This window comes from Olea europaea, chromosome 3 (genome assembly GCF_002742605.1).
Source record: "Olea europaea var. sylvestris chromosome 3, O_europaea_v1, whole genome shotgun sequence".
In the NCBI taxonomy this organism is placed as follows: domain Eukaryota; kingdom Viridiplantae; phylum Streptophyta; class Magnoliopsida; order Lamiales; family Oleaceae; genus Olea; species Olea europaea.
The window spans coordinates 22,942,389-22,962,880 of NC_036239.1; the positions used below are offsets into that span (position 1 = coordinate 22,942,389).

A 20,492-nucleotide genomic window follows, 5' to 3' on the forward strand; every position below is an offset into this window, starting at 1 on the left:
CCTTTTTGTTTTTTTTTTTTTTTTTTTTTTTTTTTTTTCGGCCACCTTATTCTGAACATCGAGTTGACAAATTGCATTTTTTTTAATATTGTGGTCAATTGACTTTTCCTATTTCGGCCACCTTATTCTGAACATCGAGTTGACAAATTGCATTTTTTTTAATATTGTGGTCAATTGACATTTTGTATGCATACACTTTTCTCTTGAATTATGGTAGTATGTTTTATCAATATCAAATGATGTTGCCAAGAAACTGATTTGATTCTTTTACAGTCATTGCCATCTATTGATTATAATGGCCATGCTTTGTTTTGATGATTACAATTATTGCTGAATTATCTTATGTACACAGTTATTATTTTGACTAAATATCTATATTATGATATAGTTTGGTAGCTGCCAAAGTGGCCCAACTTGAATGTTTGATAGATATGAAGTCATATATTGCCCTTTCCCATGTATTAGGATAATGCCTTGGCAAATTAAAAACAATTCTGCTACATATACGTTGTGTTTGACATTATATTTGACATCGTTTGATATGACAACAATCATGGTCATTAATTTAAACCATACTTATACAAATCAACGCACAGTTTTCTACATATCACACAATGTCAAACTTACTGTACACTAGGAATGTACAACTAGTTTAATCCAATTATAAATTCCAGTTTTTGAACCACTAGATATTATGGATTGGCCCAAATGTGCACCACTTCTAGGTGATTGATTTACTGAATTAGGATAGTAATTGAGTATCTTTAGTTCAAGTAGGCATTAGATACCTCGGTAGCAGATCTATTTGAAATTGTGGACCTAATATCACAGATCATTCCTAGGTGAAAGGGAGTCACCGTAATTGTTAATTAGTATACTATAATTAGAACTCAAAGTTGGACTGTGGTAGAATTGCTCATGTGCATGTTCATATTTATAGTTGTTAACTCAAAGCATTAATGTTGTGAGATTTTTTGTTTATTTATTTTGTAGTCTTAGTTCTTGTATTGCAACATTAGCTAGATTCGTCTATTTCGACACTTAAGCCTGGTTGAAAATGATGGAATATTTTTTCGATCTACTGACAAGTCTCTAGTTGGGACATCAATGGCTCAACTAACCAACATGAAGTTCGATATTACCCGTGGGATGCATGAGCATATAATTGAAAAGACAAATCTAGCCGCCAAACTCGAGGCTCTTGGGATGAAAGTGGATGAGTCTTTCCCGTTCAATTTGTTAAGAATTTCTTGCATCCTCAACATATGTCATTTCAAATTCACAACAGCATTATTAAGGATAAATGGGAACGTGAATAAATGGCCAGTATACTTGTTCAAGAGGAGACAAGATATAAGTAATGAGGACATCATTTAGTCAACCTTGAAAATTATGGAGCCAAAAAGAAAGGAAAATGCCAAGAGAGGACATCAAGCATGGAACACATAAAGCTAAGGAGCCTCATAATGTTGCTGGGCTTACAAGAAAGAGCAAAACAATAGTAGATGTCACTTTTGCCGCAATGATTGCCCCAAACATAAGGCATGGTTTTAAGAGAAAGGTAAGCCTTTCGCTTGCGCATGTTTTGAATCTCATCTTACTGAAATTCTTTCTAATACTTGGTGGTTTGATTCAGGTTCTAATGTTCATGTTTCATATACGATGTAGAGATTCCTTACATACCAGATCCTAAGTCCAAATGAAAACTTCGTTGTCATGGAGAATGTGGTCAAAGTTCTAGTTTTTGCTGTTGGAACCTATTGTTTGTTTTTAGATACTAATTATCATTTAGATTTGCTTTAGACACTTTACGTTCCTTCTATTTCTAGAAATTTAATTTCAATTTCTAAACTTGATGTTGACGGATATTTCTTTAAGCTTGGGAATAAAAGAATCAGTATGTTTAAGAATAATTTATTTCTTGGTTCTAGTATTTTATGCGCTGGCTTGTATAAAATAAATCTCAATAACCAGTTTGTTGAAATTCCTATGACCTTGCATTTTAATGTTGGAACTAAAGGTATCTTGATAAATGAAAGTTCTTCTAACTTGTGATATAGACAACCAGGTCATCCATTCAGAGAAAGTTGTTGTTACTATAGTTTTTGAACAGTTTAACAATGATGAACAACATATTAATGATCAAAACACTCCATGATGAGGCTATCAATCCTGAGTTAATTGAAGTACTAGCACAAGGGATAGCATTAAGGAGATGACACGACCCGTCTCGAATCACCCTAGTGGACTCGAAATGTGACGTGTGCCGATGATAGATGCTGACTAGATGTCAGATCCACCACCAAGGCTGACTATGAGTTATTTCAAAAAATGCAACAAAATCAAATACTTATGTAAAACATATGCGATGGGTCCAAATTATTTACTTCATGCTTCATCAATATGAGTTATAATATTCAACATGTCGTGTGGCTCTCATTCTGAAATCATTAGGCTCTTCCAGCTAAAAAGGATGGAAAAATATATGAGTTGATAGCTCAGTGAGTGGAGAAGTTTGAAATAGTTATACTTTTTCATTTATATATTTTTATCGAATATCAAATTTATATCATTTGATAATTCACAAGCTACCATCATGTAATTATAGCCAAAAAGTGAAATATTCACATAAGGTCATAAAATATCATCTTAAAATCATGATATAGACATCAGTTGATAACCATGCTATAATCTCATTAAAAATCCACAAAAAATGTACCCTCTGACTGAAATATATAATCCGCCCCTTGGACTAAGAACTTTCGCCATGGGCCTTTGGCCCCCTCTGTGAACGAAAGTCGGTCTCAAAGATCTCTCATAATCAATTCTAGAACACGGCCAAGACCCCTCTGTGAACTATATGTACACGATCAAGACCAATGTCAAGTCAAGACCCTCCGTGTAGGATAGAACACGGCCAAGGCCCCTCTGTGAACTAGAAGAAATATATAATCATGGGTACTTTTCTGGCCGATCTCAATATTGCATGTCTCACATACCAAACAAATCTCAATATCACATGTCTTATATAGCAAGTCACAAATATACCATAAATAATCTTTTATATTTCACATGTATCATAATAAAATAGATTTCCATAATAACCATATAATTCGAACACATAATTGCACATACTTTGACAATATACTTAATTTATAAATATTTTAAAAATATTTATATTTTTCCACTCACCGATTTATGGATAGAAATTTGATTAAATTGACGAGCATTTCCAAGCTTGCACGTCACTACCTTCACCTCTATTTCTCCAACTCTTTTCCTCTTTGATTATTTGCCAAACTATCACAACACAGAATCAAATCCATTAAATTACTATACTTTCTTAAAATCACTACCTTATAAATATATAACCGCTTTACACAACTTAATTCATTCCTTACGCAACCCCTTTATTCCCTTTTTAATATCCATACAGCATAACATTTTTTTGTTTACGAAGCCCAATTTATTTACAGAATATGTTCTTCTTCCACATTCATTTCCCTACTACATTAGCACAATAACATACTGCCTTCCAACATCTTGTATCTACACTCTTCATCTTGTCCCTTTTCATTGCTACTGTAATAATAAAATTAATTAAATAAAGAACTTACCACATTTAAACTAAATTTAATTCCAATTAAACACTATTTCATCTCTTTCTTCACCAGTTTACAACTTCCCACACTTGCATCAAGCTATGTAATTAGGTATGTTCCCTTTTTAATAATTTCAGTCACTATACACATACATATACAGGTACCAATCAAATCATTAATTGACAATTCCTCACTTGCCTTTTGGTTTCTTTATTTAAATTTCAATTCTAACCCAACTACTAGCTGAATTTCCGTCCACAAAGTTCGAACCCCAGAATTAATATATATTTGATTCACATAACTTAAAAGCTTAAAAAAAATAGTTTATCCATACTAGACCATCAAGAAATTGGGCATATTTTTCACTTGTTGAGCTAAAATAAGAAATCTAAGTTTGTATAAAACTTACTCACTTGAGATTGTAGAAGAAATGAGGATATGAAAGACAACCCAATACTTGAAGAAGTGTATCTTCCCTCCTATGCGTCGTTGGCCGACACCACCAATTTTTTTATTTTTTATTTTTTTCCCTCCTTTCTTCCTGTTTCATTTTCCACCGATTTTCTCTGCTTCTTTTTCCCATTTCAGCATTTTGGATATATGTGTCTATATGAATAGAAAATGAAGAAATGGCATCTACAATGACACTTGTCCTCCTAACTCCCATATTTGCTATTCAAGTCCTTCCTTTTATGTTTTGTATAAAATCTGGTCATTAAACTTTCCATACTTATAAAATAAATTCTTCAATTTAAATCATGTCCATTATAAATCCTCAAGTATCTAAAATATAAAATAAACCCCAGTAAAACAATTTATTCCATTTAAGTCCATAATTGACTTTGACTAGTCTAACTTTTGACTTTGAATAAATTATATGGACTTTTAACTAGTATAAAATGAAATGTAACAGAGATCTCAAAGACAAAGAAGGCCCACTATTCCAAATGATTATGTGATATATCTACGAGAATCAATTTTTGATCAAGGGATTTGAAAAGATCTGATTTTAATTGTACAAGCCATAGAAAATGATGACTCTGCAAAATAGATTGATGCCATGAGTAATGAGTTAAAATTCATGGACCCAAATCAAGTCTAAGATCTTGTTGAATTGTCCAAAAGTTGTAAAACATTCGATTGTAATTGAATCTTTAAGATTAAGTGTGACTCTAAACAAAATATTAAACAACAAAAAGGTTAGACCTGTGGCCAAATGTTTTACTCAGAATTGAGGCATTGATTATAAAGAGACATCTTCCTACCTAAGAAGAACTCCCTCATAATCGTTAGGGCTTTGATTGCATTTTATAATTTAGAGTTGCACCAAATGGATGTGAAAACAACTTTTTTTAATGGGAGTTTAAAAGAAGAAATTTATATGGTCAACCTAAAGGTTTCCCTAAGGGAAAATAACACATGGTTTGCAAACTAAAGAAGTAAATATATGGACTCAAACAAGCTTTCAAACAATGGTATCTTAAAAATTCAATTATATCATTGTATCCTTTGATTTTAAGGAAAACACTGTTGATCGATGTATATACCTGAAGATTAGTGGAAGTAAGTTTACAATTTTTGTTCTGTATGTTGATGACATATTGTTTGCTAGTAGTAATCTTGGCATGTTGCATGAAAATAAGGAATTTCTCTTTAAAAATTTTGAAAAGAAAGATATAGGTGAGACAACTTATGTGATAGGCAAAGAAATATTCCTTGATATATATAAGGGCCGTCGCTCAATGGATAAAAGTTAGTCTAGGGATAACAAGCTGATCTTCCCCAAGAGCTCACATCGACGGGAAGGTTTGGCACCTCGATGTCGGCTCTTCGCTAGGGGTGATCTCGTAGTTCCTAAGAGGTAGAGATGATGGGGTCAGTCCATGGATTTTCTTTCCTTTTCTTTTGCCGCATTTCGCTCAAAGGATTAAAGGGGGACTCGTTCAATTCTTTCAAATTCATTGGATCATTTTCCGCGTTCGAGAATCCCCTCCCTTCTTCCACTCTGTCCCGAAGAGTAACTAGGACCATTTAGTCACGTTTTCATATTCCAATTTAACACATTCCATTTTTGATAATTTTCAAAGGAGAAGATTATTCTCTTTACCAAACATATGTGGATCTAATCACGATCCTATAATAAGAACAAGAGATTTATACCACTTTTGGGCAACCTTCTCAACAACTAAGAGATCCATTCGAGGAACATGGGAACTAGTTGAAGTAACGAGCCTCCCAATAGGGAAAAAAGGAAATTCTCTGTTTCTAAGAGATTAAACTCAATAGAAAAATATTTGAAGTATCTTTTTTGCTTTGACCCGTGGAAAGATATACTCTGGGGTTTTATATTTATTTGAAGGACAAGGAGATAGAACAAGAAGACACACAAAGAAAATGAAAAAAAAGGATAACGCTTGCATCTTTTGTCTTACCACAGCTGCTGGCACAGAGTTAACTAATGCTTATCCCCAAATATCGTCATTGTTTCTTCTCCAGGGAAAAAACTAATATTCAGAACCACTCATAAACATCACAACAAAAATTATTAAAATATTTATAGCTCTCACATAAATACGCAGCTACAAAATATGAGTTCGCTAGAATATAGAATAAGGATATACAAAAAAGAACCAATCCCAACGGAATATATATATATATATATGTGTGTGTGTGTGTGTGTGTGTGTGTGTGTGTGTGTACATATATATATATATATGCGTATATATATATATATATTCTGAACAGATTCGATATGAAAAACTATTAAGCTAGTGTTGCTCCAATACAAAAAAGAGATAAGTTTAGTCTTATGCAGTGTCCATAGAATGAATGGGTACATAAGCAAATGGAAGAAATTCCCTATGCTTCTGCTATTGGAGGCTTGATATTTGCCCAAACTTGCATTAGACCAGACATTAACTTTACAGTTGATATGCTCGACAGATACCAAAGTAATCCTAGAATGGATCATTGGAAAGTTGCAAAGAAAGTGATGTAGTATTTGTAAGTGACAAATGTTAACGCCCCGAATTCTTTTTCATATTATTATATTATTTTTAAATTAAAATAAGCGAAAATATATATCGAAAATACTCGATTTGAAATTATTAATTTAAAATTTAACATAACATATCGAATGCTTGAACAACATATTAAATAACATACATACAATATTCTTCAAATAAAAGTGGACAATTATCTTTCTAGAAAATTTACTTGACGACCCCATTAGCATCGCTTTGTCAATCCTCCACGCGTCCACACGACTCGTTCTCATCTGGAAATATTGTAAGAGTGAGTATTTTGAAAACACTCAGTAAGAATACGTGCACATCCTTATTCACATAATATAAATATAAAAATAGCATAACATATCAATATTTCTTAGATTTAGAGCTCAAGAAATTCTTAAGAATTCCTATATCCCATAGGATTTAACATCTTTGACCAAACGGTCCATCCCGAAGGATTTAACATTTTCTCTTTGACCTCACGGTCCATCTCGAAGGATTTAACTTCTTCTCTTTGACCTAACGGTCCATCCTGAAGGATTTAACATAGAATTCGACCCGAAGGCCTCATAGCATTTTATGCCAAAATTTATACAAATATCAAGGAATAAGAATTTACCACTTGCATCATGTATTCTTACCTCAATTTGATATCCAAGAATTTATTTGAAAATGACTTTTGAATATATATATATATATATATATATATATATATAGTAGAACGAAATATGTATAATATTATTGTTGTAGAAGGAAAATCATTCACATCTCGTGTATATATAATTTTTTCGCCACACACGTAACTTATAGAAATGTTAAAAGGCATCTTCTCGTTAATTGAATATTAATGGAATTAGCCACCATACATGTAACATTAATACAAAAACGGCTTGTGAATATGATGAGGCTAACAAATATATTTATTATAAAGGCTAATGGGATAATTAGGTTTAATAACTTTAATTATATTAAAACCTGTTCTTTTCATACCATTATAATCAGTACAGATTTCTAGAAGGAAAATTATTTTATATTATATATTAATCAAATATTAAAAGATAGCATATTTCTTTTTATTAGAATAACTCTTGCATACGAGCTCAAAATTACTTTTTCTTGATTCCAAATTATATTATTTAACACGAGCTATAAAACGAGTATAATATTGATATATTTTCATCAACTTTAAATATTTGACTCAAATAATTTTTAAAAAGTTCATGTAAACAAATAAATCATTTATGCTAAATGACAAGTTTAGGTTCACATAGTAAGAACAATGCAGGGTGTTACAAAATGACTACTTACTCACATATAAGAGATCTAATGAACTTGAGGTGATTGGCTACTAAGATTCAACTTTTTTTTGGATGAATTGATAGTCAAAAGTCAACATTGGTTATTTGTTCCTATTAGCTGGAGGAGTGATCTCTTGAAAATGTGCTAAACAAACTATTACTGCTTTGTCAACTAGGGAAGCTGAATTTGTAGAGTGTTTTAAGGCCACTATTCATAGATTGTGGTTGTGAAATTTTATCTTAGAGCTTGAGATTGTTGACATTGTTGCTAGGTGTTCATGAAATTATGATTTTGATTTAACACACCGCAAGTGAATGGTTCGCAACAAGTAATAAAGTGGATAAACTGAGTCCGAATGTCGTCCCACAAAGATTGAGTAGTTCAATTTTATCTATCGTAACCTTAACCGAAACTAAATTATCAAGAATAAATTTTCAACCTAAGAAAACCCTAATTTCAAGAAAGCCCTAATTTTGTAAATGTGATATTTGAATGAATTAAATATGCAAAACTATGTTTTTAAATGAATTAAAATGCAATTTGATGGTTGAAACGCAATTTGATTATATGCAATGAGAATTAAAAGCACTAGGATTGTGAATTCCCAAGCAATATTCAATTTAACCCTGATTTCACAATCTGACAACACGATGAAATTTTGAAAAATCAATGCTCCTAAATTTATCCAATACCCTCTCTCGAGTGGCACTAAACCTATTTTCATACACCACCTGCCTATATTTTTATGACGGATGCATATGTATAAAAACGCATGTGGTTTTGTGAGCACTTAAATATTTATGTAAGGCATAGAGGCATATCTCTATCCTCTGTCGGACCCTACGATGATTTATATCATGTAGAACCTATTCCACTTCTCTTTAATGCAAGAACACGTCATGAAACTCACACAAATTACGTGCACAATAATTGTGGAGAAAATAAGTACATATAAATCATTCAAAATAATTCAAACGTATTATAATGTCAAAATCAAGAAATGAAGAATTAAGTATCACATAACAAAGTTCATTGATCTCCTAGTACAAAAATATTTAGCCTAACATGGAGAAAATAACAAAATACATGTTGACTTGAAGAAAGAACACAATGAGTTATGAATTCGGGTGAAATCTCGATGATCTCCATGAAATTTTTTATTACTCTTGCTCAAAATCCTCTCTAAGATGTGTTTTCCTCCTCCCAATGCGTTCTTTCCTGACATATGACAGTTCTAGGTCTTTATATCGCATCCTAATCGAGTTCCAAAAGAGTTATATCGAAAATAAGAAACTGCAGAATCGGCCCAAGCTTTAACTATACGACCGCATAGCACTAAGCTATCGCCCGCATAGTTATGTCACTTTGCCCAATTTTTTTTCCTGCTATGGGTCATGCAATCGCATGGTAGAACTAGGTTCCATCTTCTGCCGTTTTGCTCTTCGATCTTTCTCTTTCTCCCATTTTGTCCGAATTTCTTGTTTCTTGTCATTCCATCACTCTATTATGCCATCGGATTGGTACTTAGCTTAATCAGTTGCTCGACTCCCCTTTGGTTCATCTTTTGGATAATTGCATTTAGTCCCTAGACTTTTGTTTTTCTTCGTTTTGGTCTTTTTTCTTGTCTTTCTTCATCTAATCATCCCGTATTATCCTCAAGTTGATGCTCAACTTGTTTGTGTTCTTGAGTCGCCTTTTAGTTCAACTTTTGGATATTTGCGCTTTAGTCCATGAACTTTCACTTTGCTTCGTTTAGTCATTTTTTGAATCTTTTCTCGTGGATTCCAACATGTCCACCAATATATTCTACGATATACAAACAAAAGAAATTAAGCTACAATTCAAACACTTTGCTCATAGTTTAGTCATGTTTGTGAATTAAATAAGTGCATAAAAATGCACTTATCACCAGGCCACTAAGAATTTATTGTGATAATACTGCAAAAGTCTTTCTATCCAGAAATGACAAATATTCTAAAAGTGCTAAATACATGAAGCTCAAATATTTTGTTATTAAGGAGGAAGTTCAAAACAAGTGTCTATAGAAAATATACAGATAGAGCTCATGATTGCATATCTATTGTTAGAGGGCTAACTACCAAAGATATTTATGGACCATGTTAACAGAATGAGCCTTTGTTGTTGTCAATAACATTTATTTTTGGATTGCATTATGGTTATTTCTTTTTACATTTAAGATATTATTGATTGTGTTTCTGAGAAAAGAATAGTCTCCGATGAAGACATAATGGCCTAGATCTTTACAGTATTTCTCACTTATAGACTATTGTTTGGTGATTTGCAAGTGTTATAGTACATGGAAGGAATTATTTTGCTTTATTGACGTAAAACCGCTACGACTTGCACTCAAGGTTCTTTAACTATAATATTAGGGTAACCAAATGAAGGATTGCAATGTTGCATGCTATAAGTTTACCTTAACTATCCCAATATGTATATTATGTAAGAAATTTTCCCATATGATATGGCACATACTTAGTTATTGGGATTAGTCAAAGGCTGCAATCCTATACAGTTTTGGTAAATAAAATTCTAGATCAAATCATCTTAATTCAGTATATTTTGTAAAATCTATCTTGGTAGACATATAGTTCATGTTTCGTATAATGCATACAAAGCATGATTAGAGATTATAACCAAAACATTTTATTTTCTTTTTATTCTTTAATATTGTCAAGAACAATATCATTCTCTCATCAAACAAGCCGTTAGAGCTCTTTGCTTGCTAGACATAATTTGAAGAGAAACAAAAAACGAAAAGAGCCTCATTTTTTAAAATTATGTAAACAAGCCTTACTTTTATTTAAATCTCAACGTATCCATGAATATATTTCCTCTCTCGCCTTATCTATGTATTGCCATCTCCACGACCATATACAAGCCCCTTACCTTCTGACTGCCTATACACTACTTCCGTTTGCCTTTTTCTGGGAATCTGGACCAATTGCTTGATTCACCCTAGAACCTCTTCCGGTAAAATAGAGAATAAAAATAAGAGTATTGCGTGAAAACTTAAAAACTGGAAAAAATCACAGGTTGTGAAAGATAAAATAAAGTTCCACTATATAAAAATTATGAAAATTATATAGAATCACTCAGACAATCCAAATCCCTAAGCAAAACCAAGAAATATTCAAACCAGGTGAAACTTCAAAGGATAACCAAATCTCACAACAAGATGGTCCATGCCTACTTTAAAAACTAGGATTAAGAAGATTCAAAGGGAAGGCTTCTATTTTCAGACACCGTTAACTAGCATTATTCCAAATAGGAAACACTACATCGCTCCTATAATACACAACTAGACAAATCAAATTATAACTAGGAAACAAACACTAGATATTCAATTCCTAATTTAATTAGGATAGCACAAGTCAAATCCTAACACCTTCTACATCCTTAGCTCCTTGTTGTTAATCCCACTTGTTCGGCAAACATTTCCTCTTCCTGCCAAGTTCCATAGCCCTCACCTTGTTTCTTTAGTTGGGAGTTCCCAAATAAATCCTTCTGTCCTAAGTTGGGACCTAATGAGTTTCCTTTATTAGTTCTTACTTAGGCGCTTGTGCCCTCAAGGTCCCTAGTAAGAATCGGAAGGGAACAGGGCGTGAAGACGTTTTAACAAGGCCAATGTTGATATTTTTTTCATTTAATGCAAAATAAGATATTTTTTTATATGATTAGTTATAAAATTGCTAAACTTTAGCTTGAGCAATGTAATTACCTCCAAAGCCATCTATAACCCTATTTCTTCAAATTTTCTCCAACCTTTAATCATGAGTTATTTGTAGGTGGATCGCTATGGAATCAACTTACTTGATCGCATTTCTTAGTTCCATGCTCTCTTCTACTATGTTGCTCTTTTTATCATGGTGTTTGCAGCTGATGAAGATGACAGGAGAAAGTGTCGTTCATAACTCTACCACCGTCCCTGCTTCGCCCCAACCCCCTGTATTGGCTATTATGGTGCCTTTGCCATCGGCTCCAGCACAGCCAAGTAGTGTGATAGAAGGCCTTGATGACTCCAAAATAAAGTCCTACACAGAATTGGTAGTTGTAGGGAAAAACCAAAGCATTTCGGGACATGGCAATAAGAAGCATAGCTAAATGTGGACATTTTTTTCCATACATACTGTATTTATCAGTGGTTACGAAAGAACAGAACTTGTCCAGTTTTCAAAACCTTGCTTATGGATGTCCAAACATGACATAATTTTATTTGATATTTTTCTGATAACATAACTCTTCTGAGACTGTGTTGAATTTGAAGCTCTACTGTAATGTTAAGCAAGTTAGTAAATAATTTATATACTGATTAAAACATTTTTTAAGGGATAACTGTTAATATATTTTTGTCATTTCCTCCATCAATCCCTTCCTACAGCCGAATTATTAAATGTCAAATTTTGGAATGACAGGAGGATCGTGTAATATAGGGGTAAAGGTGTCAAAATGGGCAAGCGGCCTAAGTTTGGTGTGACTCAATGTTGGACTTGTATGGAGCCTAGATGGAACCTTCCCAAGTCCGAACCAAGGAAAGGCTGGAGTTTCCTTTCTTGCTTGTAATCTTGGTCCAACAACTTTCTTGATGTATGCTTTCCAGATCTGGCTTGGCTGCTTGATGTAATGCAATAATACATATTGTTTCATTTTTTTGTTGATGTATGAAACTATAAATACACATAACCGTGTATAGGCTAGTGTGTGGTTTTCTGAAAAATAAAATCTCTGCAACTTCGTGGATGTAGGCAATTTGCTGAACCACGTAAATCAGTCTTCCAATCGTTTATTTTTCTGTCATTCTTTCTGCGTTTAATTTTCTATCGTTTTCTGCTATTATTTTCTGGCTGTCTGGTTGTTTTATTTCCTGTCATTGGTTGCTGCTTATAACAACTGGTATTAGAGTGCTAGGTCACGAGGAAAGAAAAGCACCAGTTTCGAATCTAACCAGTTTCGGATCTGAGGAGAAAAAGATCGGGTTCTAGGTCTGATGACTGGAGAACAAGCAAAGGTACTTGGCATTGATAAGTTTGATGGCACATATTATGGTTACTGGAAGATGCAGACAGAGGACTACCTCTATGGCAAGAAACTTCATCTTCTACTACTGGGGAAGAAACCAGACAAAATGACAGATGCAGATTGGAGCCTCCTAGATCAACAGGTGTTCGGGGTTATTTAGCTGACTCTCTCAAGGCCAGTAGCGCACATCATTATCACGGAGAAGACCACTACAGATCTCATGGCGGCTTTGTTAGGTATGTATCAAAAACTGTCTGCGAATAACAATGTGCATCTGATGAAAAAAATATTCAACTTAAAGATGGTAGAAGGTGCATCTGTTGCTCAACATCTGAATGAATTTAACACCATCACAAATCAATTGTCATTTGTCAGTATTGAATTTGATGAAGAGATTCGGGCTATAATATTATTGGCATCACTACCCAATAGTTGGGAAGCCATGAGAATGGCTGTTAGTAACTCTGCTGGAAAAATGAAATTAAAATACGATGATATTCATGATTTTATTTTGGTTGATGACTGCACAGGAGGGACTCTGGTGAGATAATTGGATCAAGTTTTGCTCTGAATATAGATGCTCGTGGGAGATCACATGACAGGAATCCAAACAGAGGAAGATCGAAATCAAGGAACATATGTAAAAACAAATCAAGGCCCAAATATCAGGCAATCTGCTGGAACTGTGATAAGACAGGCCATATAAAGAAGAACTGTAGAAATCCAAAGAAGACGGATGCTGATGGCGCTAACACAGTAACTGAAGAAGTGCAAGACGCATTATTGCTTGCAGTTCACAGCTCTGTTGATGATTGGATACTGGATTCAGGGGCATTCTTCCACACCTCTTCTCATCAAGAAATCATGAGAAATTACATTGCCGGTGACTTTGGAAAGGTGTACTTAGCCGACGGATAGGCACTGAACGTTGTGGGAGTCGGAGATGTTAATATTGCACTTTCCAATAGGAACATGTGGACCTTGCACAAGGTCAGGCACATTCCCAGTTGAAGAAAAATCTAGTCTCCGTAGGACAGCTCGATGACTGAGGTCATTCAATAACATTCTCAAATAAAACCTGGAAAGTTACTAAAAGAGCATTAATATTGGCCGGAGGTAAGAAGACTGGTACTCTGTACTTAACTGATGGTTTGAGTGACACCATTGCTACCACTGATGCAGAGAGTACCGCAGAGTTATGGCATCGCAGACTGGGTAATATGAGTCAGAAAGGCATAAATGAACTCCTATCAAAAGGCAAAATACCAGAGTTAAAGTCAGTTGATCTGGACATGTGTGAGAGTTGTATTCTTGGGAAGCAAAAGAAGGTCAGTTTCTTGAAGAGTGGCAGAGCCTTAAAATTAGAAAAACTAGACCTTGTACACACAGATGTATGGGGACCCTCCCCAGTGGCGTCCCTTGGAAGTTCCTGATATTACATCACATTCATCGACAATCATAGCAGAATGGTGTGGGTCTATTTTTTGAAACATAAATATGATGTATTTGATGTGTTCAAAAGGTGGAAGGCTCTAGTTGAGAAAGAGACAAATCTAAAGCTAAAATGCCTGAGGTCCGACAACGGTGGAGAATATATTGATTGAGGATTCAAGGAGTACTGTTCAGTTCACGGTATCAGAATGGAGAAGACCATTTCTAGGACACCACAGCAAAATGGTGTCCCTGAGCGCATGAATAGAACCATCAATGAGCGTGCTAGGAGTATGAGGCTACATGCAGGGCTACCATCCACATTCTGGGCAGATACAGTTAATACTGTAGTGTACCTAATCAATCGTGGACCATCAATCCCATTGGAGTGTAGAATACCTGAGGAAGTTTGAAGCGAAAAAGAAGTTATGCTCTCTCACCTTAAAACTTTTGGTTGTGTTTCTCATGTTCTTGATGATTCTATTACTCGTAGCAAACTCGATGTAAAATCAATAAAATGTTATTTCATTGGCTATGGGGACGAGGCATTCAGTTATCGTTTTTGGGATGAGCAGAGTAGGAAAATCATTAGAAGCAAAAATGTGTTGTTCAATGAGAAAGCTAGGTACAAGGACAAGTTTGGCACAGATGCTAACACAACTCCTCAACATTTAGAATTTGTAAGTTCAGAGGACTTTCCAGAAGTCATGGTACAGCACAGGGACATGATTGATGATGAAAGTGGGACCAGTGCTTCCATCCCTATAATTCCGCAGTCAAACTCAGAACTGTCCACATCTACAACTACAATTCAGAGGTTCACTAGGACCATTCGACCCCCACAACATTTTTCGGCCACTTTGAATTATATTTTACTGACAGATGGAGGAGAATAGCAAAGTTACGAAGAAACCTTGCAAGATGAGAATTCTAACAAGTGGGATTTGGCCATGAAGGATGAGATAGATTCCCTGCTAGGAAATTAGACATGGAAGTTGATAGAACTTCTACCTCGGAAGAAGGCTTTGTAGAACAAGTGGGTGTATCATGGAAAAACTGAGCACGATGGTAACAAGAGATACAAGGCAATGTTTGTTGTAAAAGGCTTTCAACAGAAAAAGGGCATTGATTACTCCGAGATCTTCTTTCTTGTGGTGAAGATCATGACCATCAGGCTAGAATTGGCAATGGTTGTTACTGAGGACTTGCATCTTGAACAATTAGACATGAAAACAACTTCTCTTCATGGGGATCTAAAAGAAGACATTTACATGCACCAGCCTAAGGGGTTTATAGTGCAAGGCAAAGAGAATTTGGTTTGCAAACTAAGAAAAAACTTGTATGGTTTGAAACAAGCTCCCAAACAGTGGTAAAAGAAATTTGACAACTTCATGTACAGCTTAGGGTATACCAGATGTCAGGAAGATCACTGTTGCTATGTTAAGCGTTTTGACAATTCCTATATCATTTTATTATTATATGTGGATGATATGGTCGACGTAGGGTCCAGTATTGAGGAGATTAATAATTTGAAGAAGCAGTTGTCAAAACAATTTGCAATGAAGGACTTAGGAGCTGCAAAACAAATTCTTGGTATTAGAATCATCAGAAACAGAGTTAAAGGCATGTTAAAACTATCACAGGTTGAGTACTTGAGAAGGTATTTAGTAGATTCAACATGGACCAGGCCAAACCAGTTGGCACACCGCTGGGAAGTCACTTCAGACTCAGTAGGGATCAATCACCTAAAATAGAGGAATAACGTAACCACATGGATAAGGTTCCTTATGCTTCGGCTATTGGTTCTCTAATGTATGCCAAGGTCTGTACAAGACCAGATATTGCACATGCAGTGGGAGTTGTGAGTATATACATGAGCAACCTAGAAAGACAACATTAGGAAGCTGTGAAATGGATTTTGAGGTACCTGAAAGGTTTCTTAGAAAAATGTCTGTGCTTCAACGGGAGAGGTTTGGAGTTACAAGGTTTTGTTGATGATGACTTGGCTGGAGATGCTGATAGTAGAAAAAATACCACTGGTTTTGTTTACACTCTGGGTGGCACTGCCGTGTCTTGGTGTTCCAACCTACAAAAGACAGTGTCTTTGTCCACCACAGAAGCTGAGTATGTTGCAATATTAGAAGCCTCAAAAGAAATGATTTGGTTATAAAATTTCTTGGAGGAACTAGGTAAAAAGAAACAGAACGGTACACCCTACAGCGACAGTCAGAGTGCCATATTCCTTGCCAAGAATTCGGCATTTCATTCCAAAACCAAGCATATTCATATCAGGTATCATTTCATTCGGTCCTTGCTTGACGATGGCCAGTTGATATTTGAAAAGATTTGTGGAAGCAAGAACCCTGCTGACATGTTGACAAAGGGAGTCACACTTGCGAAATTGAAGTTATGCGTAACTTCAATTGGTCTTCTGGCCTGAAGACAGGGGCTACAACTGCAGAGGTGGAGAATATCTTCTTTTGGTGATACATCGGCTGATCTAGTCTCCAAGTGGGAGAATTGTTGGGCTTGTGTGGAGCCTAGATGGAACCTTCCCAAGTCCTAACCAGGGAAAGGCTGGAGTTTCCTTTCTTGCACGTAATCTCGGTCAAACACCTTTCTTGATGTATGCTTTCCAGATCTGGTTTGGCTGCTTGATGTAATGCAAGAATATATATTGATTCCTTTTTCTGCCGATGTATGAAACTATAAATACACGACCGTGTATAGGCTAGTGTGTGGTTTTATGAAAAATGAAATCTCTGCAGCTTCGTGGATGTAGGCAATTTGCTGAACCACGTAAATGAGTCTTCCAGTCGTTTATTTTTCTGCCATTCTTTCTGCAATTAATTTTCTGCTATTATTTTTTGGCTGTCTGGTTGTTTTATTTCCTGTCATTGGTTGCCGCTAATAACACTCAACTTGTTAAATTTTTTGACCGCAACTAGCGCAAGCTTGCTTCTGGCCAGTTCACAATTGGTATGTCGATTATGGCTAGGTATTGGATTTCAGCCTAGCAATGCACGAAGATTAGCCAAGTCGACACCCCTAGATGGGGGAGGTAGAGGCGAGGCATTTGATTTTGGTATGAAATTAGAGTCATTTTGATGATCTCCTCATTTGAGAAATGACGTCTATGGTTACCCATTTCCTGTTGGATGACATCATGGACAGCCTTATATAAGTAGTAGCCATTTCCAAATCGCCTTGAGAAAAAAAGGGACCTTGCTTTTCTTTCCAATTGGCATTTTGAAGCAGGCATAATAACACGAGAATGAAGAACATGACCAAAATCTCGTTGATTCTACAAATATCCAAGAATTTGGGTGGTCAGTAACTAGATGTTCTTATTCGAGGATCACTAAAGCGACATGGACTCTCCAGGTTCAGTTAACCTTCTTCAAGGCCATCTTCAAATGCTCGTGTCACATTTTTCCTTGTTGCTCAATTTTCGACAATTAGTGGAATCTTATGACAAATTGTGCTTGCGTATCAGTAGTCAATTAAGGCTGAAAGTTACCAGAATGCATTAGTCGCCTCGAACACAAATTAAGGAATCTTTCAGAAAACCATTAATATGCTATAAAATCAGATAATTGCTGCATCACACCTTATCTTTGAAAAATACTTATTTGCTGGAATCCTTTTGGGATCTTATGGAATGTCACCTTCAGAACACAAGAAACGACAACACCTACATGTTTAAAAATCTCATCAAATCATGTTATAATTTTTATCATCAAATGCCGGACGCGAAATTTTCTCAAGTGTGTGGCACTAAACAATGAACCTAAGATATTCTATGTGATATTGAATCACCTTGCCTAAAAGTTTAAATATTAAAGAAGATAAGTATATTTATTTATAGATTAATGAAGACCATATTCTTTTCTCCTTAATTGAAAGAAACCTTCGGGTTTTTGTTTCTTTATAATGAACTAGTATGAAGAAACGCGTGAGATTTCTTGTTGCTGATTTCTTACTGGTCAAGTGTCACAAACTAAAGCATTTGTCATATATCATTTGTTTTATTACCAGCTTGACTTTAGATAAATCTGAACCCTCTTTTGTTTGTAGCTTCTTGTCCTAAACCTTGTCCACAACAAATTATACTTGAACTTGGCCTGCCTTACCCGGAAAAGATGGCAATTGTGCAAGTCCTCATCTTCTCCTTTTATTTCTTCATCTTTTCCACTGTAGGTTCCAAGAAAACTTGTTCGAATTCCTTCTGTGGAAACAATTATTTCCCCATAACGTATCCTTTCAAGTTACAAGGCCAAAATCCTAAAGATTGTAATGACTATACTGATGTAAGATGCAATTCTCAGGATAATAAAACCATTTTAAATCTTCCTTTTTCTGGAGATTTTTATGTGCAAGACATTGACTACTACACACAAAAAATCTCTCTCTGTGATCCTGGAGATTGTCTCGTGAAACGTCTTATAAACCTGAACCTTTCATCGTCGCCTTTTGAGGCCATTATTTATGAAGACTACAAATTCTATAACTGTCCAATAACGAACATTCTGTATTATCGTTTTAAGCCAATTGGCTGCCTTAGCAACTCGCCAAATGCTACGGTTGTGACTGCAATAGTCACCTCTGAGGAGATGAAACTGTATTACAATTGCAGTTCAATTTTTAGCTTAGAAATCCCAGTTTCCTGGTATGGTGAATATGAGAATACGGGGATTTTAAATAATTTCAAGTTGACATGGAATGTCCCTCACTGCAAAGATTGTGATGAATATGGTCCTCAGGAAACAGGTAATTTTCGTTCTTATTTTTCAACTTTTTTCAGACATTTAAATCGAGCTTTAGTTATTTTTTTGCTCCTTTTGGTAATTAAAAGAACTTCTTTGTTGTTAATTAAGAAAGTTGAAAATAATTACAATAAGAAAAATAAGACTTGTAGAAAAATTTGAGGTTCCTTATATGAATAAATTTTTCATTCATTGCAAAATATATAACTCAGTAGTAGTCTTCATAGTACCGATCTTATTCCATCAAGCCATATGTGGGAAGACTGAATCGGACTGATATTGCGGGAACACAGCATGAGAAAGTGATGGCACGATCACTGAAGATCCTCTACAAGCAGGGGCGGAGCCAGGAATTCATGGTACGGGGGGCAAAATTTTTTAAAAATTTAATGTACGAACTACAAATAAAATTTATATATAATAAGAAAAATTCATAATATAAGTTACCTATCGTAGTTGCACCCGACGATGTTTTAAAGCATAAAATTCATCTACAATAGAATCTAGATCTAAATTCATACTAAATTCTCGCTCAATATTTAGTGTTAAACAATCAGCAAGAAAGCCATCATCCGTTTTGTTACGAATTTCCGTCTTCACATGTTTCATTACTGAAAATGCTCGCTCCACAGTCGCCGTTGAAACAGGTAGTGTGAGTACTAAACAAATCAATTTAGTCAAAACGACGTAACTCTCCAACCTTCTACTTGCAACCAATTCTCGACATAAATCAGAAAGTGTAGGTACTTGAAATCGAGGTTCGGAAATTACATCATTCTGATAATGTTGCAACTCAACTTTCAAACAATAAATATCTTGCTGTGAAAAATCTTCAGGATAAAACTTCTCTGCAAGCTTGCAAATATTATCAATGTTAAATGATTCAAAAGAATCTTTTGGATCCAAAGCTGCACTGAGAGAAAGGAGTTCTAATGATGTCTCATTAAATCTTATATCTAACTCCATCATCAGAAAATCAATGGCTGCATTGAAAATATCAAAGTGATAGTGATGTTCAACGGTAGGATACTCACGACCACGAGAACGACCAACCATATACGAAGCATCAAAGTCAAGTACATGTATATCATTTTTTGAGCAAAAACATTTCACCTCTTCAAGAAATTCTTCCCAACCATCTTCTCTCAATGTTTGACGGATAATTTTTGTAGTACGGACAAATCTCATAGCAGTCAAGATGTCTTGAGTTTTCTTCTGAAGGGTCTGACAAAGCACATCCGCAATTGCTAATATTTTACACATTAAATGTAAAATAAATACAAATTCAAATGTTGTCATGGTTTTGTACACACCACCAACTTCGGACCGAGATCTTACATTTG

At 34.9% G+C, this 20,492-nt stretch overlaps 2 protein-coding genes and 1 long non-coding RNA gene across 5 annotated transcripts in view; 2 read left to right on the plus strand and 1 right to left on the minus strand.

Moving 5' to 3' along the window:
* Positions 1–4,204, minus strand: part of LOC111390629 — a 16,791-nt gene extending 12,587 nt beyond the window's left edge. Inside the window, exons 1-3 of one of the 3 annotated variants that reach the window (XR_002701948.1) lie at positions 4,016–4,204; positions 3,193–3,300; positions 2,906–2,935 (exon numbers count right to left, since the gene is read on the minus strand). This is a non-coding gene — a long non-coding RNA (uncharacterized LOC111390629). Of the gene's footprint in view, positions 1–2,905; positions 2,936–3,192; positions 3,301–4,015 lie in introns of those variants that run through there. The other 2 variants (XR_002701945.1, XR_002701946.1) reach the window with 2 other exon arrangements.
* Positions 4,205–14,811: 10,607 nt separating this feature from the next.
* On the plus strand, positions 14,812–15,279 carry LOC111380226. Its single transcript, XM_023003728.1, has one exon. It carries the CDS (start codon positions 14,812–14,814, stop codon positions 15,277–15,279), a length of 468 nt encoding a protein of 155 aa, XP_022859496.1.
* Positions 15,280–16,154: 875 nt separating this feature from the next.
* Positions 16,155–19,467, plus strand: LOC111380233. Its single transcript, XM_023003738.1, has 7 exons — positions 16,155–16,248; positions 16,318–16,546; positions 16,676–16,769; positions 16,888–16,981; positions 17,023–17,081; positions 17,332–17,362; positions 18,461–19,467. Exons 1-7 carry the CDS (start codon positions 16,155–16,157, stop codon positions 19,309–19,311), a joined length of 1,452 nt encoding a protein of 483 aa, XP_022859506.1. The 3' UTR covers positions 19,312–19,467.
* The last annotated feature ends 1,025 nt before the right edge of the window (positions 19,468–20,492 follow it).